Genomic DNA, 21,862 nt, shown 5'->3' with positions numbered 1-21,862 from the left:
TTTTAACATCAGCAAAAAGTGTATTTTGACCAGGAGTGCCCAAATATTTGCATATGACTATAACTCCAAATGAGCTGCCATTACAGAGTGTTCACTGCATCTCGTGTGGGAAGTAGTTCATATCCTACACATTTATTTGCTATGATATACATGTGTACTTTTCCGCTATCAGTTTAATAATGCTGACGTATATACGCATGTTCAGTTTGCTACTAAAGGAAAGCAGCTAGTGTCGATATTGTCATATGAGGATTGATTCTCAAAAAGAAAGGCAAGATTGTAAATATCAGTTTTTCAGAATCAATCTGCACCCCTACAGTTTACTGTGTGCCCGAGCAGGGCTGAAAAATACTGAAAAATTATGTTTCAGTAAAAGTATTTTGAGTATGTTGAGCGAAAGTAAAAAATGCTTATACATACAAACATACTCAGTTATTTGAGGGTAAAAAGTAAATGTTATAACAAAGAAGTTTCCCGTGTTTGGTGTTGTGTGGTGAGTCACCTAATTGGTGTTACTGTTCCTCACACAAAGATGACAAATTAGCGTAGTTGTGGGCAGTTTCAAGTTGCTCTGCTATAAATTGGCTGTATATTTTCATAAAACAACATTTCTGCATAATTCAGTTCATGAGATTTAAACAAAGTCATTCACAGTGGTTTATTGTGGAGACACTTACGGACACCAGTGGACCTGCACATGTCTTCTGAGCTTTTATATGTAAATTTAATGATGGTAACATTTTTGGAGGGACTGTTTTGCCTTACACAACCTGCGTGTACCTCTCCACCATGAATAAATAAAAAGGCCAATTTTTAGCCCAAAAGCAAATCTCAAAACTCATAAAACAATCATAATCATAAAACAATGTTTTAGGCTTCAGGCAACATATTTGTAACCCATTTTGTGTAATAATTTTATGTGAGGAAGCTTTTGGAGGCATTAAACTCTTCAGACGTCTGGTTCCTATCACCACCACTGTGAACAGTTCAGACTCAGTAAACTTCTCTAGAACTGAACATTTCACACCAAACCACTCAACTAACTTAACGATTTGATCGTCAGGAAATTGGACAAATGGATGTTTGTAAAGTATTTTCCAACCCCTCTTGCCCAAACAACAGATCTGAAAAATGTGCCTAGTAAATAAAGTCATATATATATATATATGACTTTATATACTGGGAACATTTTTCAGATCTATCTATTTCAAATATTATATTATACATATATAAAAGACACAAGTTATTTTGTTTACTGAATGTCTGACTGATTTTATAATATACTGCTTGAGAATTATAGTTATTATGGTACAGAGAGGCACTGCAAAAAAAAAAATCATCTTAATTCAGCGGAATTCACCTAAATATCCACAGAGAACTGGAAAGTGAATCTTTGGCGCCCCCATATGTTCAGAAATTGTTGACTGTCCAACTTAGAGCCACTATACAAGTTCTGTCTGCTGGGCTGTAATTTCTGCATGGTCAGTAGTGCAAACTTGGTCTGACACTTTTATAATGGGGTACTGCTGGAGTTTAAACACTGTGTCCACTCACTGTCCAGTCTGTGGGGGTCCTGACCATTGAAGAACAGGGTAAAAGGGGGCTAACAAAGTATGCAGAGAAACAGATGGACTACAGTCTGTAACTGTAGAACTACAAAGTGCACCTATATAGTAAGTGGAGCTGATAAAATGGACAATGAGTGTAGAAACAAGATGTACTTAATGAAGTTGCTGGACGGTGTATGTTGTCCTATGACGTAACTGAATGGTCTACCTGCTGCTATTTGAACATAATATTAATAAAAATAATAATAATAGTAATAATAACAAGAATGGAGTACTAGTTTAGTGAAGCCACTGTGTATGTCCTTGTAGTCCACCTAAATGTGCCACATAGACTCTCATAGCTTTTCTTCACAGGACAGATATTGTTTTTGAAGCTGGTTTGAGGTAAATTTACCTGTATTATGTGCTTTGCTTATCTGTAGTGATTTTTCTGGCAACAGAGATGAATATTTGACCCAGAAACAGAGTAAAATAGGTTCACAAGGGGAATAAAAAAACCTCCCAGAGAAAAGTGTAATGAGGTTGTATTGATTAAAAAATAATCAATAAAATAATAAAAAAAAGAGTTTCTTCCAAAATGCATTAAATGCTACTGGCTATTTTATTTATTATTTTTTAATGTGTTGTTAGTAGTGGGCTTTACAAGAAATGTTCATTCTTATTTTATGGTTAATACCTTATAAAACTCTTCAAATACACTCTTAAAAATTAAGGTGCCAAATGCAACCAGAAAGGGTTCTGAAGCAATGCCATAGAACAACCTGAACAACCCACAGAACCTTTCAATTAATGGTTCTTTAAAGAATGAGATGTGAGAATGTGAAGAACCTTAAAGTTAAAAAAAAAAAACTTATGCATAGTGTAAAGGTTCTACAGCAATTAAGTTTTTTTCTTAGGAACACGTGCAAGTCAAGATCCATTCGAGAACCTGTATTTTTAAGAGTACAGTTGTATGCAAGCGGTTGAAAAGCCCTGGTCAAATTAAATGCTTTGTTGATTTTCTAAGTGAAAACAAGCTGGCAATTTCTATTTATCTGCTGAGTTTAACGTGTTAAAAATATATATTGACTTTTGCACAGGGCACATTTTATGTTTTATATTTATAATGTGTTCTCTGTAGAGGATGTGTAACTTATTTTCACTTAGAAAATTGACATCATTTGATCAAGGGCACCCAAACCTTTGCCTATGACTGTATAAATTAAAAAAAGCAACAGATACAGGCTTAAAAACAAATATATTTATTTACTGTCAAACTAAAACCAGTCCTGCTATTTACACTATACAAACTAGATATTAATATCAGATAAGAAGGGATAACACTTCTGTACATCATTTATGTATGCATTGTGTTTAACCATATAGCCACAAAATAAATCATAAACAAAAAGTTATTCATGCTTAACACAAATCATTAGGCAGGAATTGTGCGGTGGTTCTGAGCGTAATCTCAAGAAGATGCAGCAACATTGTTAATAGGGTTCTTGATGAAAGGTTTGTCTAAGCTGCACATAAATGTATAGGAAATTTCTAAACCTTCTGTTTCATTCTATGTGAAAGAAAGAGAACAGCTGTAAAATCAGCCTTGTAACTAATCTGGTCAGGTGAGAAAGTGAAATTAATTATAATAAGCTATTCAAAATAGAATATAAATGACAATTAACTTCTTTAATGAAAAAAACAATCAGCAGCTTTATTAGAGTTACTGTATGAGTAATTTAAACAGGAGGCCTTTTTTCATTCTTTCTCTAGTTACACAATGTTGAATACTAAAAATATAAATTAAAAATTATTCACAAAAATGTATCACAAATATATATTCTCAGTAAATATATATGTAAAAGCAAAAAGGAAATAGAGATGCGTTTTGGCACATGGTAACTTGTCTGATGAGAAAGTATGGAAGTTAGAACTGGTACTGCTTTCAAATTCGGAATCAGAGAAATAAAAACTCTACTTTTCATGTCATTTGAATGTCATTTTTTCAGCAGATGAGCCCATTTTTCAGTGTGCGCTAATGCTAATGCTAGCTATTTTGAACTAATGTTGGCCATTCCTGTTTTTTTTATTAAGTAGTCAAAATCTTTCTGTCCTTGGTTCTGTAAAATCTCCACTCATCATATTTGTTGTGTCGATGCATAAACAGCTGTTTTGTCTGTAGGTATTAATGTTTAGGGTGTTTCTAAAACGTGTGGGCTAAAGCTAAGACAGCTAGCCATTTTCCCATCTGTAAGAAGTCAAAGGCTTCACATCATACTATCTTTTAGATCTACAAATGCCACACATGTAAAAAGACCAATAACGAGAGGCATGAAACACTACTTGAGCAGTCATGTGAACTGGTACCTTTCAAGTTTAACTGAAGCCAGCAAATGAACATTAATAGCAGACCTCAATCCAGTAGTACACTGCATCGTTTAACAAGTACATTTCAGATCACTTTACACTGGTACCAGTGAGGAACAGCTCATAAACATCATAAAGCGACATACAGGAAGCATGGTGGACACAGAGTGAGCTCTAAATAGAAATGACTTTTAAAAAGAGTATAAACATTTCTACACCAAGTAAATTACATCTTTTAGGTTTAGGTAGGTTTAAACACTCATGCATATGGCTTAATGCATACTGTTCACACAGAAAGCCGACAATACTTTCAAACTTTCAACATATGTCGCCTTAAACACAGACTGTTTAATGTAGATATGTATATGTATATATAGAAATGACTGTTTTCATTCTGAGCTTTTACAGAAAATAAGATCATATGGTTAAATACACTCTACACTCTTATGTGATTTCAAAAACTCATCTAGTGACTTAAAAAAACATCATACATCTCAATAAATACATGTTAACTTATTGTTTGTCTCAGTATGAACAATCTCTGTCACCCCCTGCTGTGCGTACTGTAGATGCGGGAGGAACTTATATACTTTATGATAAATAATCAATCTCAAACCACAGAGCGGTTGCTTTGGCATGTCGAAATACTACAGCGAAATTAACTGCACTGCAAATCAACCTAAGAGCAGGACTGACTACAGGTTACTGGCAGTAGGTAATAATGTGATGGCTGGTTTGATCCACTGTGATGCACTCATAACTAGGGGTGGGAGATATGGTAAAAATACAGTATAATATTGCGATACTTCAAGACATTTGCACAAAACACATATTTCGTTTTTCTGAGGTTTGATAAGTTGGAACGGAGGGAAAAGCCGCAGCAGTGCCACAGGATACATTTGTGCGTTATATAAATACAATGATACGAAGATTTTTGATCAACAGTTCACATACTGTGCTGCACTAAATCCAATTAAACAGGAACTAATTACGTTTTCTTTGTAATGAAACATGCAGTTGGCCAGTTCTGTAAGTACTGACGATATCCACAATATGCTACGAAAAGCATATTATGAAGTGTCTGATTTTATCCTGATAACTAGTAGTGCGCAGTATGGCTTATTTTTTTTTCAAATAAAACCATTTTAGATGTATTTTTGTAAGTAAACAGCGGCTTATTCCTCTGGGATGTCCCTTCGCTTTTTAATAAGGAACATTTTTAAAATATTTTTTATTGCACAAACTAGGTAAAAAATCCAAACCATATATAGATCAGATATAGATAAACCAGTCAATATTGCTTTCAACATTAGCCCTGCGGTGCTAAATGTTGTTTAACGTCTGTATTTCTACAAGGCTGAATTTGGCTTCTTATTGGACAGCTTTTAGACTGAATTTTCCATTCCACCCTAAATACAGCAGCAGTTACATACTGGCATCTGTATTGGTGCCTGAATGTAACCACCGCACTATTTAAGGTGGAACAGGAAATCCAAATGAGAAGCCAACTTTGTCACATTTCTTGAGTCATTAGTTTCATAAGTGCTCCCACATACTCAGACCCATGAATCAGCCACTCAGAGAAATGGGATAATGTTAGAGTCAGAGGCGTAGGGGCGTAGGGGGGTGGCCAGGGGTTTCCCAACTATGGAAAGTGAGACAGTGAACCATCATCAGTCATCTCCTAATCAGTAAAGCATCAATTACATTTTCTGGTGAAAGTCTGCCATCGTGGTAGTTACCAATCAGCGGTAATTATGAGTACGATGATTCTGCATTTAACATTTAATCATTTGAGCAGCATGATAGGCTAATTTGCTCAGGTAACAGAATGTGCACTAGGGTCAGCAGTTCTGCTATGCAAGGCCTTATTCACACATACTGCTTCTGAGTGGTGTGAGCGACGCGGCAGCATGAGCGCTACGGCTCGAACACGCTGGCCTTTCATACATACAGCGTTTGTGCTGCGGTGCGGCGCAGCGAGAAAGTTACACACATTCCTTTTTCCAGACAGATAAAGGGTCACAGCAGTGACTCTGCTCAACAAATACATCATTTATGAAAGTACACAGTACATTAGTTTATCCTCGACAGCATTCTGACTTCTGATTAGGCAAAAGTTTAAAGTTTGGTGGACCAACTGGGAAATCTGTCTGCAGCACAGAATGTTTAACTAGTATTTCATTGTCAACTACATTAAATGTAAAAAAATTGTGTTTGTAAGTTTTAAGCTGATTTTCATGACTTTTTTTTTTTTCTTAATTTTTTAAATTTTTCTTTTTTATTTTACCGTGCAGAAGCAGTATGTGTGAATACGGCCTAAGCTACATTATGAAGTAGGCTATGCAATAGTAAGATGAGTTAACTACCAAAAATTAGTCAGCAATAATTGTTTATCATTCTAACCAGTCATTTTTCAATACATACATCCATGTATTGAAGGTGATGGCCTGTCTTTATGAAATGTTTTTTGTAACGTTCTGCACTGAAAAGTGATGCATTTAATTTACTTGATTCAAATACATAATTTCCTCATGAATGGCTAAAATATGTTACATCAACAGTTTTGTCTTTTAGTTTTACTTTCAGCAACAGTTGTATTGATGTAACATCTTCTTTATGTGAAAATGACAGATTTAATTACGTAGGGAGAAAAATACTTTTACATCATTTTAATACAGTAACACTATTTTATTATTTTTTCTATCAGTGTGCCACCCCATTAAAATATCTGAGTCTTATATTAGTCTCATTATAAAAGTTCTGGTTAGCATGATTTGCACTGTTTGTACGTCACGTAATCTGCATTTGTTTGTGGCAAACCAGCGTAACAGTTATGACAAAACTCATTCTTGAGGAAGGTTAAACCAGCATATCACCCAAAACTAACGATAACAAACACCATCATATCTTCCCACCCCTACTTGAGACTATACGTGCACCACAGACCGGTTTCTCCAACAGCAACTGTAAAGTGTCTATATACACGCACGTCCACACGTCCTTCTACATTCAGTGTTATCACTTGTGCCCAAACCCTAAATGGGAAAGTGATCGCTGCCATGAGAGTGAAAGGCACTACAAAATGAATTTTCTGTCTCTAAGAAATAAAACTAAGCAGTATTTTTCTATATCCTACTAGTTTTTAAAGAAGACCTAATAAAAGATTGAAATCGTGATATTTTTACAAAGCATGTGCTGTCAGTACTACAAAACTGAAAAGGATGTGATTGTGTTTATCTACACAACTGGCTGTAGATCACAAAAAAAGCTGGAGGAAAGATGAAAAGGTAGAGAAGCAGAAGACAGCTTTTCTGTATGACAGGTCAGGATGCACCAGCCTTCAAAATTGCTTTCTTGTACAAGTGGCTAACTTGAACCCTTTAACTCTCTTATCATTGGAGGGGTATTGCATCGTCTACACCAGAGGTTCCCAAGCCAGCCCTCGTAAAGCTGGTCTGCATTTAGTTTTACTTGTTCCAGCTTCCAATGTTTTATAACCTGGTTCAGTTGTACTGTAAGCTAGAACAGAACACAAATGTGCATCTTGAGGACTGGGTTGGGAAACATTTCTCCACATCACTAAAAACAGATAAAAAAAAAGAAACAAATATGCCCAACCCTCAATACATCATCAGCTCTTCCCGAGTACACTCATATTATTACAAACACTTCAATGCACATCAGAGATTGTCCCCTAGTGGCCGCCAGCAGCATTGCTGCTCCCCGTTGTCCAGTCAATGATAATAAAGCTCAAACTCATAATCATAAACAAAACACCCAGTCCAGCAAAACAGGCAGCCTAAGGAGGGAGAGAGAAAGAGAGAGAGAGAGAGAGAAATTCATAAGCTGTTTTGCTCTGGTAGAATCAGTTTGTATAACAGTCATATTTTGCTGTGACATTGGTTACAAAAACACAGGATGAAATCTTAAACCAGGCTGTACCAGTTACTTGAATATTTTGCATTAAAGGCAAGGCAAGTTTATTTATATAGCACCTTTCATTCACTGCTGTCGTTCAAAGTGCTTTACAAATGAGAAAATAACAACTAAAAAAAGTAAAAGAGAACAGAAATTAAAAACATGATTAAATCATGATTGACAATAGATTTCAAAGATTAAATCATTAAATTAAAAATCAAATTAGAAATCAGATTATGATAATTAAAAAGTTAATAACAAAATAAAAAATTAAATTAGAGGACAGAAGTGCAGCAGAGCTAACAGTGTTTTAAACTGCACTGAAAGCTGCTTAAACAGGAACGTTTTGAGCCTGGACTTGTTGGGGCTCTTCTAATGCTCTCTATCAACTGGTTCCACTTAAGAGCAGCATAGTATCTAAATGCTGCTTCTCCATGTTTAGTTTTTACCTTCAGCAGGACTAACTCAATAAAGTGCTGACAGACGCTTAATCTGTGTAAAGGGCACAGTTTATCAGATATGTTTTCAGTCTATTTTTAAAGACACTGTCAGTCTGAGCTCATAGCTTCAGGAAGTTTATTCCAACTGACGGCAGCGTGATGGGTGAATGCTGCCTCACCATGTTTAATTCTGGTTCTAAAAGGGGAAAAATGTAACCATAAAAACTTAACCATTGCTATGTCTACTGTACACATGCCCATTTGCATCCTAAAGTGGTGCTGCAGTAGATTCTAGAGAGTGATGTTCTGGTTTCAAGACTACAAAAACCCCCTGCTGACGACGTGTCTTGAAGAAAACTTTTGAACTTCTGAAATGCACTTTAGGGCGGATATGAGAGAGTGAACTGTCTGAAATGCTTCCCCTTGCTAGCCGTTGAAGCCAGACAGCTGCACTCTTAACCCTTGTGTGGTGTTGATGTGTTTGTTACTCGGTGGTCTGGTGGACCCACCACATAATTTTTTTTTAAATTAATACAGCCATAACAATTTATGTAAAAATACCAGATGTTTAAACATCACAAGTGGAAAGCATAGGGGTCTTCTATAGCAGCTGTAGCCAGTCAGCAGCCTGTCCATGTTGTCCACCCTCACACACACACACATATATACAAACACATACACGGACACACACACACACACACACACACACACTAACAGCAGGCCATGTAGGAGGAGAACAGAGTGAAGGACACAGCACCTCCACATTTTTACTCCCCGCAGGTTCAGCCCAACACCACATGTGTAATATAAATGTGTGGGGGTGAACAGAGTGAGGAAACTGAAAATGTGTTATTTTATGTTCTTCCCAGAAAATGAGCAACGGCCAAGGAATCTGGGGTTGAAATAATAATACATCACATCATTTTTTCTTTTGGTAAACACTGAAAATGGGTCCCACAGACCCGAACACCACACAAGGGTTAAAATGAAGGTGCCAGAAAGGGTCTTTTTCATGATGTCATCAAAGAACCATTTTTGTTTTTTCTAATTTTTGTTTCCTTGAAGAAACTTTCACTTCACTTTTACACATCTCATTTTCAAGAAATGGTTCTTTGATTATTCTAAAATGGTTCTTCGATGGTATTGCTCAAAAGAACCATTTGAGGCACCTCTTAAAAAAAGTGTCATGTTACTGCTAGGAAGCCAAATATCATGTCTGTATTTATTAACTTCTACATCAGGGGACTTCTTTGTTGAGGAGGGGATTGGTTGCATACTGCATTTGTGCAATGCATGCTGGGTACAGCAGTGAGATAACACTGATGAACAAAGACATGAAAATGATATAAAATCATAAATTCTGTCAAACCGAGGAGGCTGACAGATACAGTGCTGCACTACAGAATAATGAATAACATGACAAATAACAGTACCATATTAAACATCCCTTTAGACTCAGACTTACCTAACAGCTCATTTAAGTTTGCCAACGATTGTTGACATTATTTGAAATCTAGAAAGTGGACCCAATGTAACTAAAAGCAAATATAGAGGGTTCATGGGCAACTGTAAATCATAAACCTTTTCAAAGCAGCTCCTCTTAGAGCTGATATTCAGAGAAGAATAACTCACCACTAATTTGGGGGTAGAGCGCATGGGCTCGTCATCTTTGGGGACGATGCGTATGTAAAAGACAGCGGGGAAGATGAAGATGAGGCAGGGGGCAGATGTCGCACCTTGAAGAAAAAGAGAAGCACAGGCGATTATCTCATCTCAAACAATGAAAACACTGTACGTCCAAAAGTATCCAGACAGCCCTTCTAATGAATGAACTTTTTAAACTAATTAATTAATTAATTAACTCTTCCCTCTACATACTCATATTATAACAAACACATACACACAGAACAGCGTTTGTCCCCTAGTGGCCACCAGCAGCACTGCTGCTACCCGTTGTCCAGTCAATGATGACATACACATATGTCCAAAAGTATCTAGACAGCCCTTCTGGTTAGTGAATTCAGCTACTTTAAGGTGCACCCATTATATAATCACCATAGAAAAGCACTGTCAATAGAACAGGACACTCTGGATGAGCTTTACAGGAGCATGAGGTCATATAAAGCCCCTCCAGCATTGGGCTGTGGAGCAGTGGAACTGTGTTCTCGGAAGTGATGGACCTCCATCCAACACCTCTGGGATGAGCTGGACTTCCAGAACTGATCATACAACATCAGTACTTGACCTCACTAATGCTCTTGTGGCTGAATGCAAATCTTCACAGCAGTGTTCCATATAAACAAAAACATATCGCTGTTATCGGAACAAAACCTCGTATCTCCAAAATGGTAACTTTACAGGAGAAGGAAAAAACCTACTTTACCTTTAATGTAAGTCAATGGAACCAGACTCCCCAAGTCATTTTGGGTTATTTCTTTTGGTCCATTCATTATGAAATTTTGACACAATGTTAAGGAGAACAGGCCTTTTAAAATTATGTCAAAAACTGAAAAACGACAAAAATGGAGGTTTTCTTCCGACAGCAGCGATATACAAAGAAAAAATATACAAAAATAATTTTAGCAATATTTATGAATTACAAAATGTACATCAAGCTCACATTCAGGCTCAGAATTAATGGAAAAGAACACAATTAATGGACTCATGTTTGCAAAATTACAAGTTGTAAATCTGCAGTTCTGGCTTAAAACTGGTTCATGGTTGTGTTCGTTGATGTTCCCCCCTGTATAACGCTTTTACTGCAGTGTACATGTTCAGGAAAATGTCACGGGCTTGGCACGGGATGAGCGCTCCCCAAATACAACCTTTTGTACCCGGACACACGGCTCATTTTTGAGCGACTGCAGGGAAAATATTGACTTAGCATCTGCTTTAACTATTTCAAAACAAGGAGTGGTTACGTTCAAAGCACTCCTCAAGGCCGGAGACAACAGCCACTTCATTGTCAATAGAACAAGCTCATACACTGAGTGAAGCTGAACTATAATACAGCACAAAATCAGGCATATAAATGGTAAAACTAAGACTGACACATTTAGCTCTATTTTGGTATATTTGCTGCTAAACACGTTTATTTACTGTATCCTGGATGACCCAGGAACTGCTGTATCTTGTATGTTCTTTGACCAGTATTCAAAAGTAAAGGGGCAAAAAGCGTGTTTTAGAGCTATGTTATCATGCCACCTTCGGTTGCCTAAAGAACTTTTATATGGAATGAACAAAATTAAAGAACAAGCTTTGAATTTACATAGAACCTTTGCATTATGTAGGGGTTCTTATCCAAAAGCACTTCTTAGAACTTCAGATGTCATTTCCCTAGCGTGACGGACATGGTTGGGTTCAAATTTTACGTTCAGGTTCTTACAGCCCATCTCCCAGTTTTAACAGATTTCCCCCTGTATTTCTCTCTGCTGTAGTCTTTCTACTGATTTTTTTTTTATCTTTGCCTTCATAACTTAAGAGTTCAATGAGGCCCACAGTCGTCAGTAAATGGATGTGTGGGAAATAAAATTGAGGAAGTTTATCCAGACTAAAAAGCTTCGCGATGTTTAAAAGAATTGCTCGATGAATAAATTCACTCAAGCGGATTTTCAACTTAATTTTGGACAACTGATTAATTTATTATATACTTTCATCATTATATCATTTTTATATCATTATATTATTTTTTATCGGTCTGTGATCTAATAATAGTTATTACTATTGCCATGCAGTAATTTAACCAGCATTACCCTTACAGGTTTGATGGCACTGTGGGCTGATTTGAAACAGTTCTGAACAGAATTTTGTTTGTACTCAGATCAGTTTTGGATTTAAAACTTGATGTGATGTGGGTCGGACAAAAAGTCTCAGGCTGTACCTGAGTTTGGACCAAAATTTCAGGCCCAATTAAAGCTGTAGTTGTTCTATGGCATGTAAAAAAAGAATCCTTTTGGCATGTTATACAGGCAAAGTGATAAAATACATATTCTAACTCCGACCCCTGGGCCATGGAAACTACACTTTGGTGGTCCTCGGGCCAATCCTTGGGGGTGGGTGGCGGGGGGTGTTGGGAATCAGTGGTCAGTAGTTGTAAACTGTGTTAATTTTACTTATTTTGCTTAAATTGCAGATTTCTGATATTAAAGAAGTTCACTTTCGCCTAATCTGTTATTTTACGTTAACGGATTCATTCATTCATGTCACATTTTGAAGGGTTAGGCACCCAAAACCAGCAGTGTTGAAAAATTCCCAAAAACGAACATTTTAATCCAAAAAGTTGAGTCGTGTTTTCCTGTTGGCTTTCATGCTTTCTAATGATAATGATAAATAGGTGGGCCTTGAGGTAGAAAGGTTCAGATCCCCTGCTCTGGTCTTGAAATGTCACACCTGTTCTCTCTATTTCTGTGTTGTCAGGCAGACTCACCAATGATGCCAAAGATGCCCAAGATGTTTGGGGCGAAGATAACAAGCATGTTGATGAAGGTGAGGAGGACGACAGCAATGGCGATATGACGAAGCCAGTTGAAGGTCTTATTGGGAAAGAGCATCTCCTGGATGGCCCTGCGCACCTGAGTATTACAACAAAAATGTTTTATTATCTCTTTTAGCAAAGGGCACTTTGAGTGAGTCTGTGTCCAAATGACACTACATGACATGTATGTGTGTTCAGCAGCAGAAGTCTGCAGTGTAGGATTGAGCTACAAACTTTGATCTCACCGGGAAAAGGACGATTGGCACAGTCAGTGTGACCGCTGTGAGCACAGCCAATCGCACACAGAGGATCAGAGTGTCATAGGGGTCAATGCGGCTGTAGGTGTGCAGCAGCTCAGCCTCCACATTTTCTACAATGAGAAAACAATTACATTCTTTCATCTGCCACAAGTAATTATGTCAATTTAGAATTGACTTCTGCTGTGAACTTTTTAAAGGCCTCAAAATGGTTTTTAGGTAATAAAAAGAAATCTTAAATACCCAAAAATGCTAATGTGGATTATAATGAATGAATGTGTTAGACTAGCATGACTTTATTTTCTTAATGGCAGATGGCTAACTTCCTCATTTCCATGTATTCTGCGTCTTAAAACAGGGAAAATTGTAAAGATATACATTTGTTAAGAAGGCCTTCAGGCAAGATGCAAAATACAGGGGAGCCTGGGGGGTCCAGAATTCCCTAAATAACCTCTTGGACCCCTTGAATGTCTCAAAATCAAAATTCTGGGGGTCCCTGAAAATGACGTTATGCTATTTGCTAGGAAAAAACAGAGGCTCAAATACAAATTTAAGGAAAAAGGTCATTGTTTAGCTGCTCCACCCACAATCAGCGAGCTTGTCTTTGGTATTCTTAACTAACTAGAGCTGTAGCACTGGTCTGCCTCAGGGTGGCGCTGTAGCAAATTGGTTCACCCAGTTGGTCCTTCAGCTATAACTATAACTATGCCCGCCTCCGCATACCTCTGAAAAACCTTACAATATACCACAGCACATATGTAAATCTGGAAAGTTGCCCAATTTTCCAATAGTTTGGTGAAAAGAGTGAATTGTTACTAATTACTCAAACCAAGGACAAAAGAGGATGTGTAAGATCTCAGCATGCTGAAGAGCACATTATCAAACTAGAAAGGAGCATTTCCAAAAGAGGAACTGTTAAACCAAATATTTTGTTGCCACTGAATCATCAGCACTGCTATAGCGAGCAAGTTAGCAGATAATCAACGCTGGAGTAGCGAGTCAACATGGAAACCCCCAAATACCAGGAATTATTTTGCACACTGCCCTCAGGTCAGAGAAAGTCAAATGTCAAACACATCTCACCTTTGAATGTCAGATACCCAAAGAGGGCAGCGAGGAAGTACATGGTGTACATAATTAAAATGGAGATGTTGGAGACCTGCTGCATTTTCTTTTGAGAGGGGCTGCAATCAGAGAGATTTAAATTTACAAACACATATCACAAAATCACTGTTTTCAATACTAAATGATATTAAAAATACGTAATACATGCACATTTGTATGTAAAAGTTTGAATACTTATGGTCAATTTACATGTTTTGCAGGGTTTCAACACTGAAATGTAATGTCACCATGGCTGGCAAACATTTGCAAATGAGAGTATACAATTATTTTATTATGACACTGATATTTTACAACTTTAAAGACTATTTATAAAAATGAAAAAATATTAGTTGTGTCCAGAATGACAATTCCATAATGAAAAATACTTGTCTAACGCACTTCACTGTTTAAAATGAATGTATATTCCAGTAGCTTAATTTTAAATATTAGCAAATGAATCTTTAACATAACAAAAGCAGGTGATGTTGGTATTGATACTCTGTGAAAATGCAGTTATGATTTGATATCTTGTTTATTTGAAATGCATTTTGTGTGAGTGTGTGTACACGGTTAATGCAAAGTACAGTGCAAAACACAGTCATTACCATTCATTCAATTAATGTATGTGTTTAGTTATATCTGTAACCTTTGTTAAAACTACATACAATTGAAAAAATATAATACAAATACAAATAAATGTGTTAAAAAATATATTTATCAAATACATTTTTTGGCCATTTGATAAATACATTTGGAATATTTTTTTCCATATTTTTTGCCTTGTATTTGAAAAGTGGCAGTCAAATCTCAAAGCAAATAACTTATTATTATTAATAAGTAATTAAAGTATATTATCTAGCATTGAATATCTTCTTAATGTTCTCAAAGTTGAGATATTTAATAAATAAAACATCGTAAAATACTTATACCTATAATAACCTATATTACCTACATATAATTTGAGTGGTTGGCCACTCTCAGCACAGCAATGACACCAACATGGTGTGATTTGCAGCACTGGTATCTTTGGTATCAGGCATAGCAGCATTGCTGGGGTTTTTACACTGTAACACTTTATCCCAGCGATGCTGTCACACCTAAAACACTTATACAAACTGTGAAGCAGCAAATGGGCTACTTTAATAATAAACCAGAGTGCACCTATGTGGCAGCTGCACTTAATAAAATATCCAATAACATCAAGAATTTAGTAGGTGTACTTAATAAACTGGCAACTTAGTGCATAACAGAGTGGGCTGTTAAAAAAAAGAGTGCATGTCTCAAACTCACTTGCGCAGCTCAGTGTAGATTGGCAGCACTTCAGGGTGACAGACAAAGGCAAAGGCCAGAATGGGGATGGTGTATGCCGTCTATGGAGGAAAAAACATAAACATGAAACACAGCATATTTTCTTTGTTGTCTTCATGCCATATTGTAGTGCAGGGGTGCCCAATCCTGATCCTGGAGATCTACCAGCCTGCACAGCTTAGTTCCACCTCTAATCAAACACACCTGATCCAGTAAGTAAGGCCTTCAGGAGCATCTGAATAGTAGAGCCAGGTGTGTTGGATTGGAACTCTCCAGGGTGGTGGATCTCTAGGACCAGGATTGAGCATCCATACTGTAAGGCACGTAATATTTAAACTATATCAGCACAGAGTACCTGAGAGTTGATGGTGAACATACGAGGAGAGCAGTGGTCTTCGTCCACCAAGTGTCCATTGTCGTAACTGTGGGCGAGGTCAGTAAATGCGGAGACGTTCGAGTGCAGGTGTATCGCCGTGCTATTGGCTGAGAACTCTTCAAATGGACAGGAGATCTGGAACTTCTTATAGATGACCTGAGGGGAGATAAAGTGTTAAACAGCTGAACAGACTGCTGAGTATATAAATGTGGTCCAAATCAAAATGTTTCACATAGTATATTCTTTTAATATGGATGCAGGAATAAATAAACTTCACAATGCATCTTTTATTAATATAAATGTCACACTAAGTTTCATACTGCAAGACCTGAACAACTATATACTATATAGTATATATACTATATACAACTATATATTATGTTGTCCGGCCAGGGCCCATTATATAGCAATAAAAATACTTTTTATATATTGACATACATATATATATATATATATATATATATATATATATATATATATATATATATATATATATATATATATATATATATTATTTATTTATTTATTTAATATTGACATTGAAAGCAATTGACATTAATAACAGAAGTACTGATTTTGTGTACATCAGTACTTTTGTTTAATAATTTCCAAAGCTCTCCTAGAATAAGCCCAGTATTATTTGTAGTTATCATCCAACACCTGGTTTGGTTAATTAAACAATCATTAAATGCTGATTGAATTGAACAAATCCATGTCATGGCTCAAGTGCAGCAAGATGTCACAAACCAAGTGTCTTCTTCTAACCAGTAGCTTCTACGTTTTGGAAAATAAGAAATTCTTATTACTTTTTACCACATGCATTCTAATGTTATATGTTTTCATAAGCAAAAACACAGTTATTGTCCAGATGAATGTTTTATTTACTTAATCGCCTTTTTGCGGTAGTTAAACAATCCATAAAGCTACAAACGTGTTTCTACCGGCCAGCGGGTTTTCTGTCACACTCGTTCAGTGCTGCTCACATTACTCACATTAGCAACATATTAATTCCATTTTCCACTGACACTGATTCAATATTATTTACATCACATCAGACGGATGACATGAGACAGAATACGAGACGGAGGTGACGGATCATCTACATACCGCACTGAGGAAGAAGACCATGCAACTGAGAGAGAAGCCACTGGCGTAACCAAGGTAACCTGCGGGATAAAGAGCAGGGCGGCATGTCAGTATGCGGCCATTGCCGACAGACGGAGCAGAAAGCGCATAGCTGTTACGTTCCATTCTAAGAAAAGATCAGCCATGGGAACAAAGCCAGATTCCACACGGCAAACGATTTCACCACTCTGTTATCACCCGCGGCGAGAGTCAATGGCTTTTAAGAGCAAATATTAAGATATATATCATTCATCAGTGTCTAAACAAAACAGGCCTGCCAAGCCTTGATGGATGTAAAATAATATTATCATATTGGTTATGTAATGTATTACGTATTAAATAAAAATAAAATTCATAAAAATGAAATATTACCCTAACCAACAAAGAGGAAAATGACCACAAGAAGTTACAGCTAATACAAATAGCAAGCACATCATCGCTGCTGGAACAAAACCTCTAACATCTCCAACATAGTAAATTTAGTACATTTTTATCTTATAATAGAAGAAAAATAAAAAGTTTTTTTTTCAAATATTGTAATTTTGGACAATTTCTGCTAATTATGAAATGTTCACACATTATAAAGGCCACCTGTTTATATATATATATATATATATAATATATATATATATATATATATATATATATATATATATATATATATATATATGAAACCCAGACTGGTGACATGAGACAGACAAGCTGCATAATGCAAAATATCTCCAAAATGGTAACTTTACAGGAGAAGGAAAAAACCTACTTTACTTTTAATGTAAGTCAATGCAACCAGACTTTTTTCCAGGTAATGTTCAGTCATTTCTTATAGTCCATTCATCATTAAATTTACATACAATGTAAAGAGCAACCGGTATTTTCAAATTTTGTCAAAAACTGAAAAAACATCAAAATGGATATAGGTTTTCTTCTGACAACAGTGATATATTAATATTTTATTCATCGTGACTGTGTCTCTGCACAAAAGTGGTTTCAAACATTCTTGTTTTACAGTCATATGCAAATATCTGGGCACCCTGGTCAGATTTCATCTTGGAACAAAACATAAAATGAGGCACATTTTAATTTATTTCCAATAAATAAATAATTATGTGTTAAACCCAGCAAATAAATAGAAACTGTGCCTAAAAGTTGCAGAAAAATGCTGCATTGAAGTGTTTTCCCTGTAGAGAACTTATTTTCACATAAAGAAAATCAACAAAACATTAACAGTAATTTGACAGAGCGTTCAAACCTTCACAAATGACTGTATCTATGTTTACTACTAATTAAGTTCTCTAATTACAGTCATATGTAATTTTAATGTGAGATTATTAAATAAACACTTTGCTTAATTACACTATGTAATTTATTATAAATAAAACCAGTTAATATGAACTTGTTTGAGCAACTTCACTTACCAAGCTGTTTCATTAGGGCCAGCGGCAGAATCACAGAGAGGGTGACCAGAACCACCAAATAGTTGCCATTCAAATACCATTCTCTAAAGGAGAGGGAGACAGAGATGTTCTTACAATTCTTTGTAATGTTCCATGTCTATTTTAGAGCAGTTCTTTTTTCAGCTCATGCCTTTCTTTTTCTGTCACAGCAATATGAGCATCTTCCATGCTTGTGGAGATGATGGAAAAGCCATCATTCACTGAGCAAACAGAGTCAAGCACATAACCAAACACTACTATAAGTGATTCTGACTGTCTGTCTTCATCTGATCCAGTCTGCTCGAGTCCGTCTCTAGCTTATGCAATTCTGATGATATATGCGACAGCTTAACATCGTTACTGCAGCCGGGTCCGATTTAGCCTTCTACTGACCAAAACCTGGCTGCATGCCCACATAGGACCTTGGGTTCCCCACCATATAGATATATAGCGACTCCACAAGAGGTGTTGGAGTTGCACCATACGTTAGGAACAGATCTTTTCGGAGAGGGCTCTATTTACAGTATCTGTTTGGGCCTCATCATGTGCAACTGATGATAGCAGTGTTAAGACCCTGCTAGCTATATCTGGTCATCCATGCATACATATCATATCATAGCTGGGCACCACTTTACAATAAGTATATTCTTATAAAGCGTTTATCAATAGTTTAAAATTAGTTTATTGATGGATATGAATTCACCATTAATAAGCAGTTATAACATAGATAAAAAGAGCAACTGTGACTTGTTTTATGTGATGAACATGAATATGTGTTAATGCTGACTGATGGAGAGGAACAAGTAAGATAAGTAACCAACATATCTGAGCTTCAACACTGTAGATGAATGTGAGCTTACAACTTGGCAAGACACAGGTCACTAGTGCCCTTTTTATTTATTAATAAATAATTCATAAACCCTTTATAAGGGTGGTCTAATGGTACAATGGTACCCCACATCTGCCTACAAATGCCTTGCATTTTAACGTAAATACTATCATTATGGAAAACCTGGCGTCACATATTGACTTGTTTTTGTTATTTTATATAATAATAGCTTCAACATTAAGAATTTAAATACTATGAACTAGACACTAGAAAGTATTTTAAGATGTTTTATTCAATATTTCAAGTTTTTTTGAACATTAAAACACTATTAAATGCTAAATATTTACAGTAATGCATTTGATATGTTATCTGCCTAAAGGTTTGATCATCACTTTTCAAATACAAAACATTGTGGCTGTTTTCAATGTTACACTCCATTCTTAACATTATACATCTTCCTCATTTTGGAATCATCTACAGCCCTGCTCATTATTTGGCATACTTACAGTGGTGTGAAAAAGTGTTTGCCCCCTTCCTGATTTCTTATTCTTTTGCATGTTTGTCACACACAAATGTTTCAGATCACCAAAGAAATGTAAATATTAGACAAAGATAACACAAGTAAACACAAAACGCAGTTTATAAATGAAGGTCTTTATTATTAAGGGAAAAAGAAATCCAAACCTACAGGGCCCTGTGTGAAAAAGTGCTTGCCCCCTAAACCTAATAACTGGTTGGGCCACCCTTAGCAGCAACAACTGCAATCAAGCGTTTGCGATAACTGGCAATGAGTCTTTTACAGCGCTGCCCCAGACCATCACACTACCACCACCATATTTTACTGTTGGTATGATGTTCCTTTTCTGAAATGCTGTGTTACTTCTACTCCAGAAATAATGGGACATACACCTTCCAAAAAGTTCAACTTTTGTCTCGTCAGTCCACAGAGTATTCTCCCAAAAGTCTTAGGGATCATCAAGATGTTTTCTGGCAAAACTGAGACGAGCCTTTATGTTCTTTTTGCTCAGCAGTGTTTTTTCGTCTTGGAACTCCATGCAGGCCATTTTTGCCCAGTCTCTTTCTTATGGTGGAGTCATGAACACCGACCTTAACTGAGGCAAGTGAGGCCTGCAGTTCTTTGGATGTTGTTGTGGGGTCTTTTGTGACCTCTTGGATGAGTCGTCGCTGCGCTCTTGGGGTAATTTTGGTCAGCCAGCCACTCCTGGGAAGGTTCACCACTGTTCCATGTTTTCGCCATTTGTGAATAATGGCTCTCACTGTGGTTCGCTGGAGTCCCAAAGCTTTAGAAACGGCTTTATAACCTTTTCCAGACTGACAGATCTCAATTACTTTGTTTCTCATTTGTTCCTGAATTTCTTTGGATCGCAGCATAATGTCTAGCTTTTGAGGATCTTTTGGTCTAATTCACTTTGTCAGGCAGGTCCTACTTAAGTGATTTCTTGATTGAGAACAGGTGTGGCAGCAATCAGGCCTGGGTGTGGCTAGGGAAATTGAACTCAGCCTTACAAAGATGTGATAAACCACAGTTAATTTATGTTTTAACAGGTGGGACAACCACTTTTTCACACAGGGCCCTGTAGGTTTGGATTTCTTTTTCCCTTAATAATAAAGACCTTCATTTATAAACTGTGTTTTGTGTTTACTTGTGTTATCTTTGTCTAATATTTACATTTCTTTGGTGATCTGAAACATTTGTGTGTGACAAACATGCAAAAGAATAAGAAATCAGGAAGGGGGCAAACACTTTTTCACACCACTGCACATTTCTTCATTTTATACAACTTCCTATAAGTGACTTGTAGAGTAGCAGCATCATAATAGACTTATTTTAAATGTTTCCCTGCAACAAAGTGGGTTTATATTATTAAGAACAGTGATTGCAAACTTGTGAATGGTAGGTTAAAAAAGTTGATTCTTCGAGGGTTCTTTAGTGAAGAAAATGGTTCTATATAGAATCATGAGTATTTTAAGAACTCTTTGCATGATTAAGGGGTTCCTTGCATCATGAAAGGGTTCTTCAGACTGGTGGAGAGTGTGTTTTATAAACCTTTTCAGAAAGGCTCTATGTAAAGCCATATACAGAAAATTCTCCATCAATCTGAATATCCATTTAACGATGCAAAGAACCCTTTAATCATGAGCGTTCATTGTTGTACATAGAACCATTTTCTTTACTAGAGAACCTTTAAAGAACCCTAATTTTAAGAGTGTATACATTCTTAAAAAGATGGTTCTTCAATGGTTCTCTAGTAAAAAATGGTTCTATGTATAACCATGAGTTCTATATAGAACCTTTTCTGTTAATGGTCCTTTGCATAGTGAAATGGTTCTATATAGCACCAAAAAGGGTTCTGCTGTTGTTATAATGTCAAGCTTGTAACAACAGAAAAACCCCTTTAAAAAAGGTTCCACATAGAACCATATACAGCACATTATCCATCAATCTGAAGAACACTTTCACGATACAAAGAACCCTTTAATCATGCAAAGCGTTCTTTGAGACTTCATGGCTCTATATAGAACCATTTTTTTACTAAAGAACCCTTGAAGAACCATGTTTTTAAGTGTGTATAGCACCAAAAGGATTCTTCTATTGTCACGCTTTACATCGCATGAACAGATGGTGCTATAGAACCATTTTCAGAAAAGTATAGAACCAT

General features: G+C 36.4%; 1 protein-coding gene across 4 annotated transcripts in view; it reads right to left on the bottom strand.

The window, feature by feature from the left end:
* Window positions 1-5,036: 5,036 nt before the first annotated feature.
* Window positions 5,037-21,862, bottom strand: part of slc38a3b (solute carrier family 38 member 3b) — a 53,583-nt gene continuing 36,757 nt past the window's right edge. For all 4 annotated transcript variants that reach the window (XM_036571320.1, XM_036571319.1, XM_036571321.1 and 1 more), the window contains 9 exons: window positions 18,335-18,417; window positions 16,902-16,960; window positions 15,774-15,950; window positions 15,401-15,480; window positions 14,090-14,190; window positions 12,995-13,119; window positions 12,702-12,846; window positions 9,908-10,011; window positions 5,037-7,716 (listed from right to left, as the gene is read on the bottom strand). In XM_036571320.1, coding sequence (XP_036427213.1) covers window positions 7,612-7,716; window positions 9,908-10,011; window positions 12,702-12,846; window positions 12,995-13,119; window positions 14,090-14,190; window positions 15,401-15,480; window positions 15,774-15,950; window positions 16,902-16,960; window positions 18,335-18,417 — 979 coding nt within the window. In that variant the 3' untranslated portion in view covers window positions 5,037-7,611. The remainder of the gene's footprint in view (window positions 7,717-9,907; window positions 10,012-12,701; window positions 12,847-12,994; window positions 13,120-14,089; window positions 14,191-15,400; window positions 15,481-15,773; window positions 15,951-16,901; window positions 16,961-18,334; window positions 18,418-21,862) is intronic.

Source organism: Colossoma macropomum, unplaced genomic scaffold (genome assembly GCF_904425465.1).
Source record: "Colossoma macropomum unplaced genomic scaffold, Colossoma_macropomum, whole genome shotgun sequence".
In the NCBI taxonomy this organism is placed as follows: Eukaryota; Metazoa; Chordata; class Actinopteri; order Characiformes; family Serrasalmidae; genus Colossoma; species Colossoma macropomum.
Note: the sequence above shows the minus strand (reverse complement) of the source record. Positions and strands in the feature narration are given on the sequence as shown.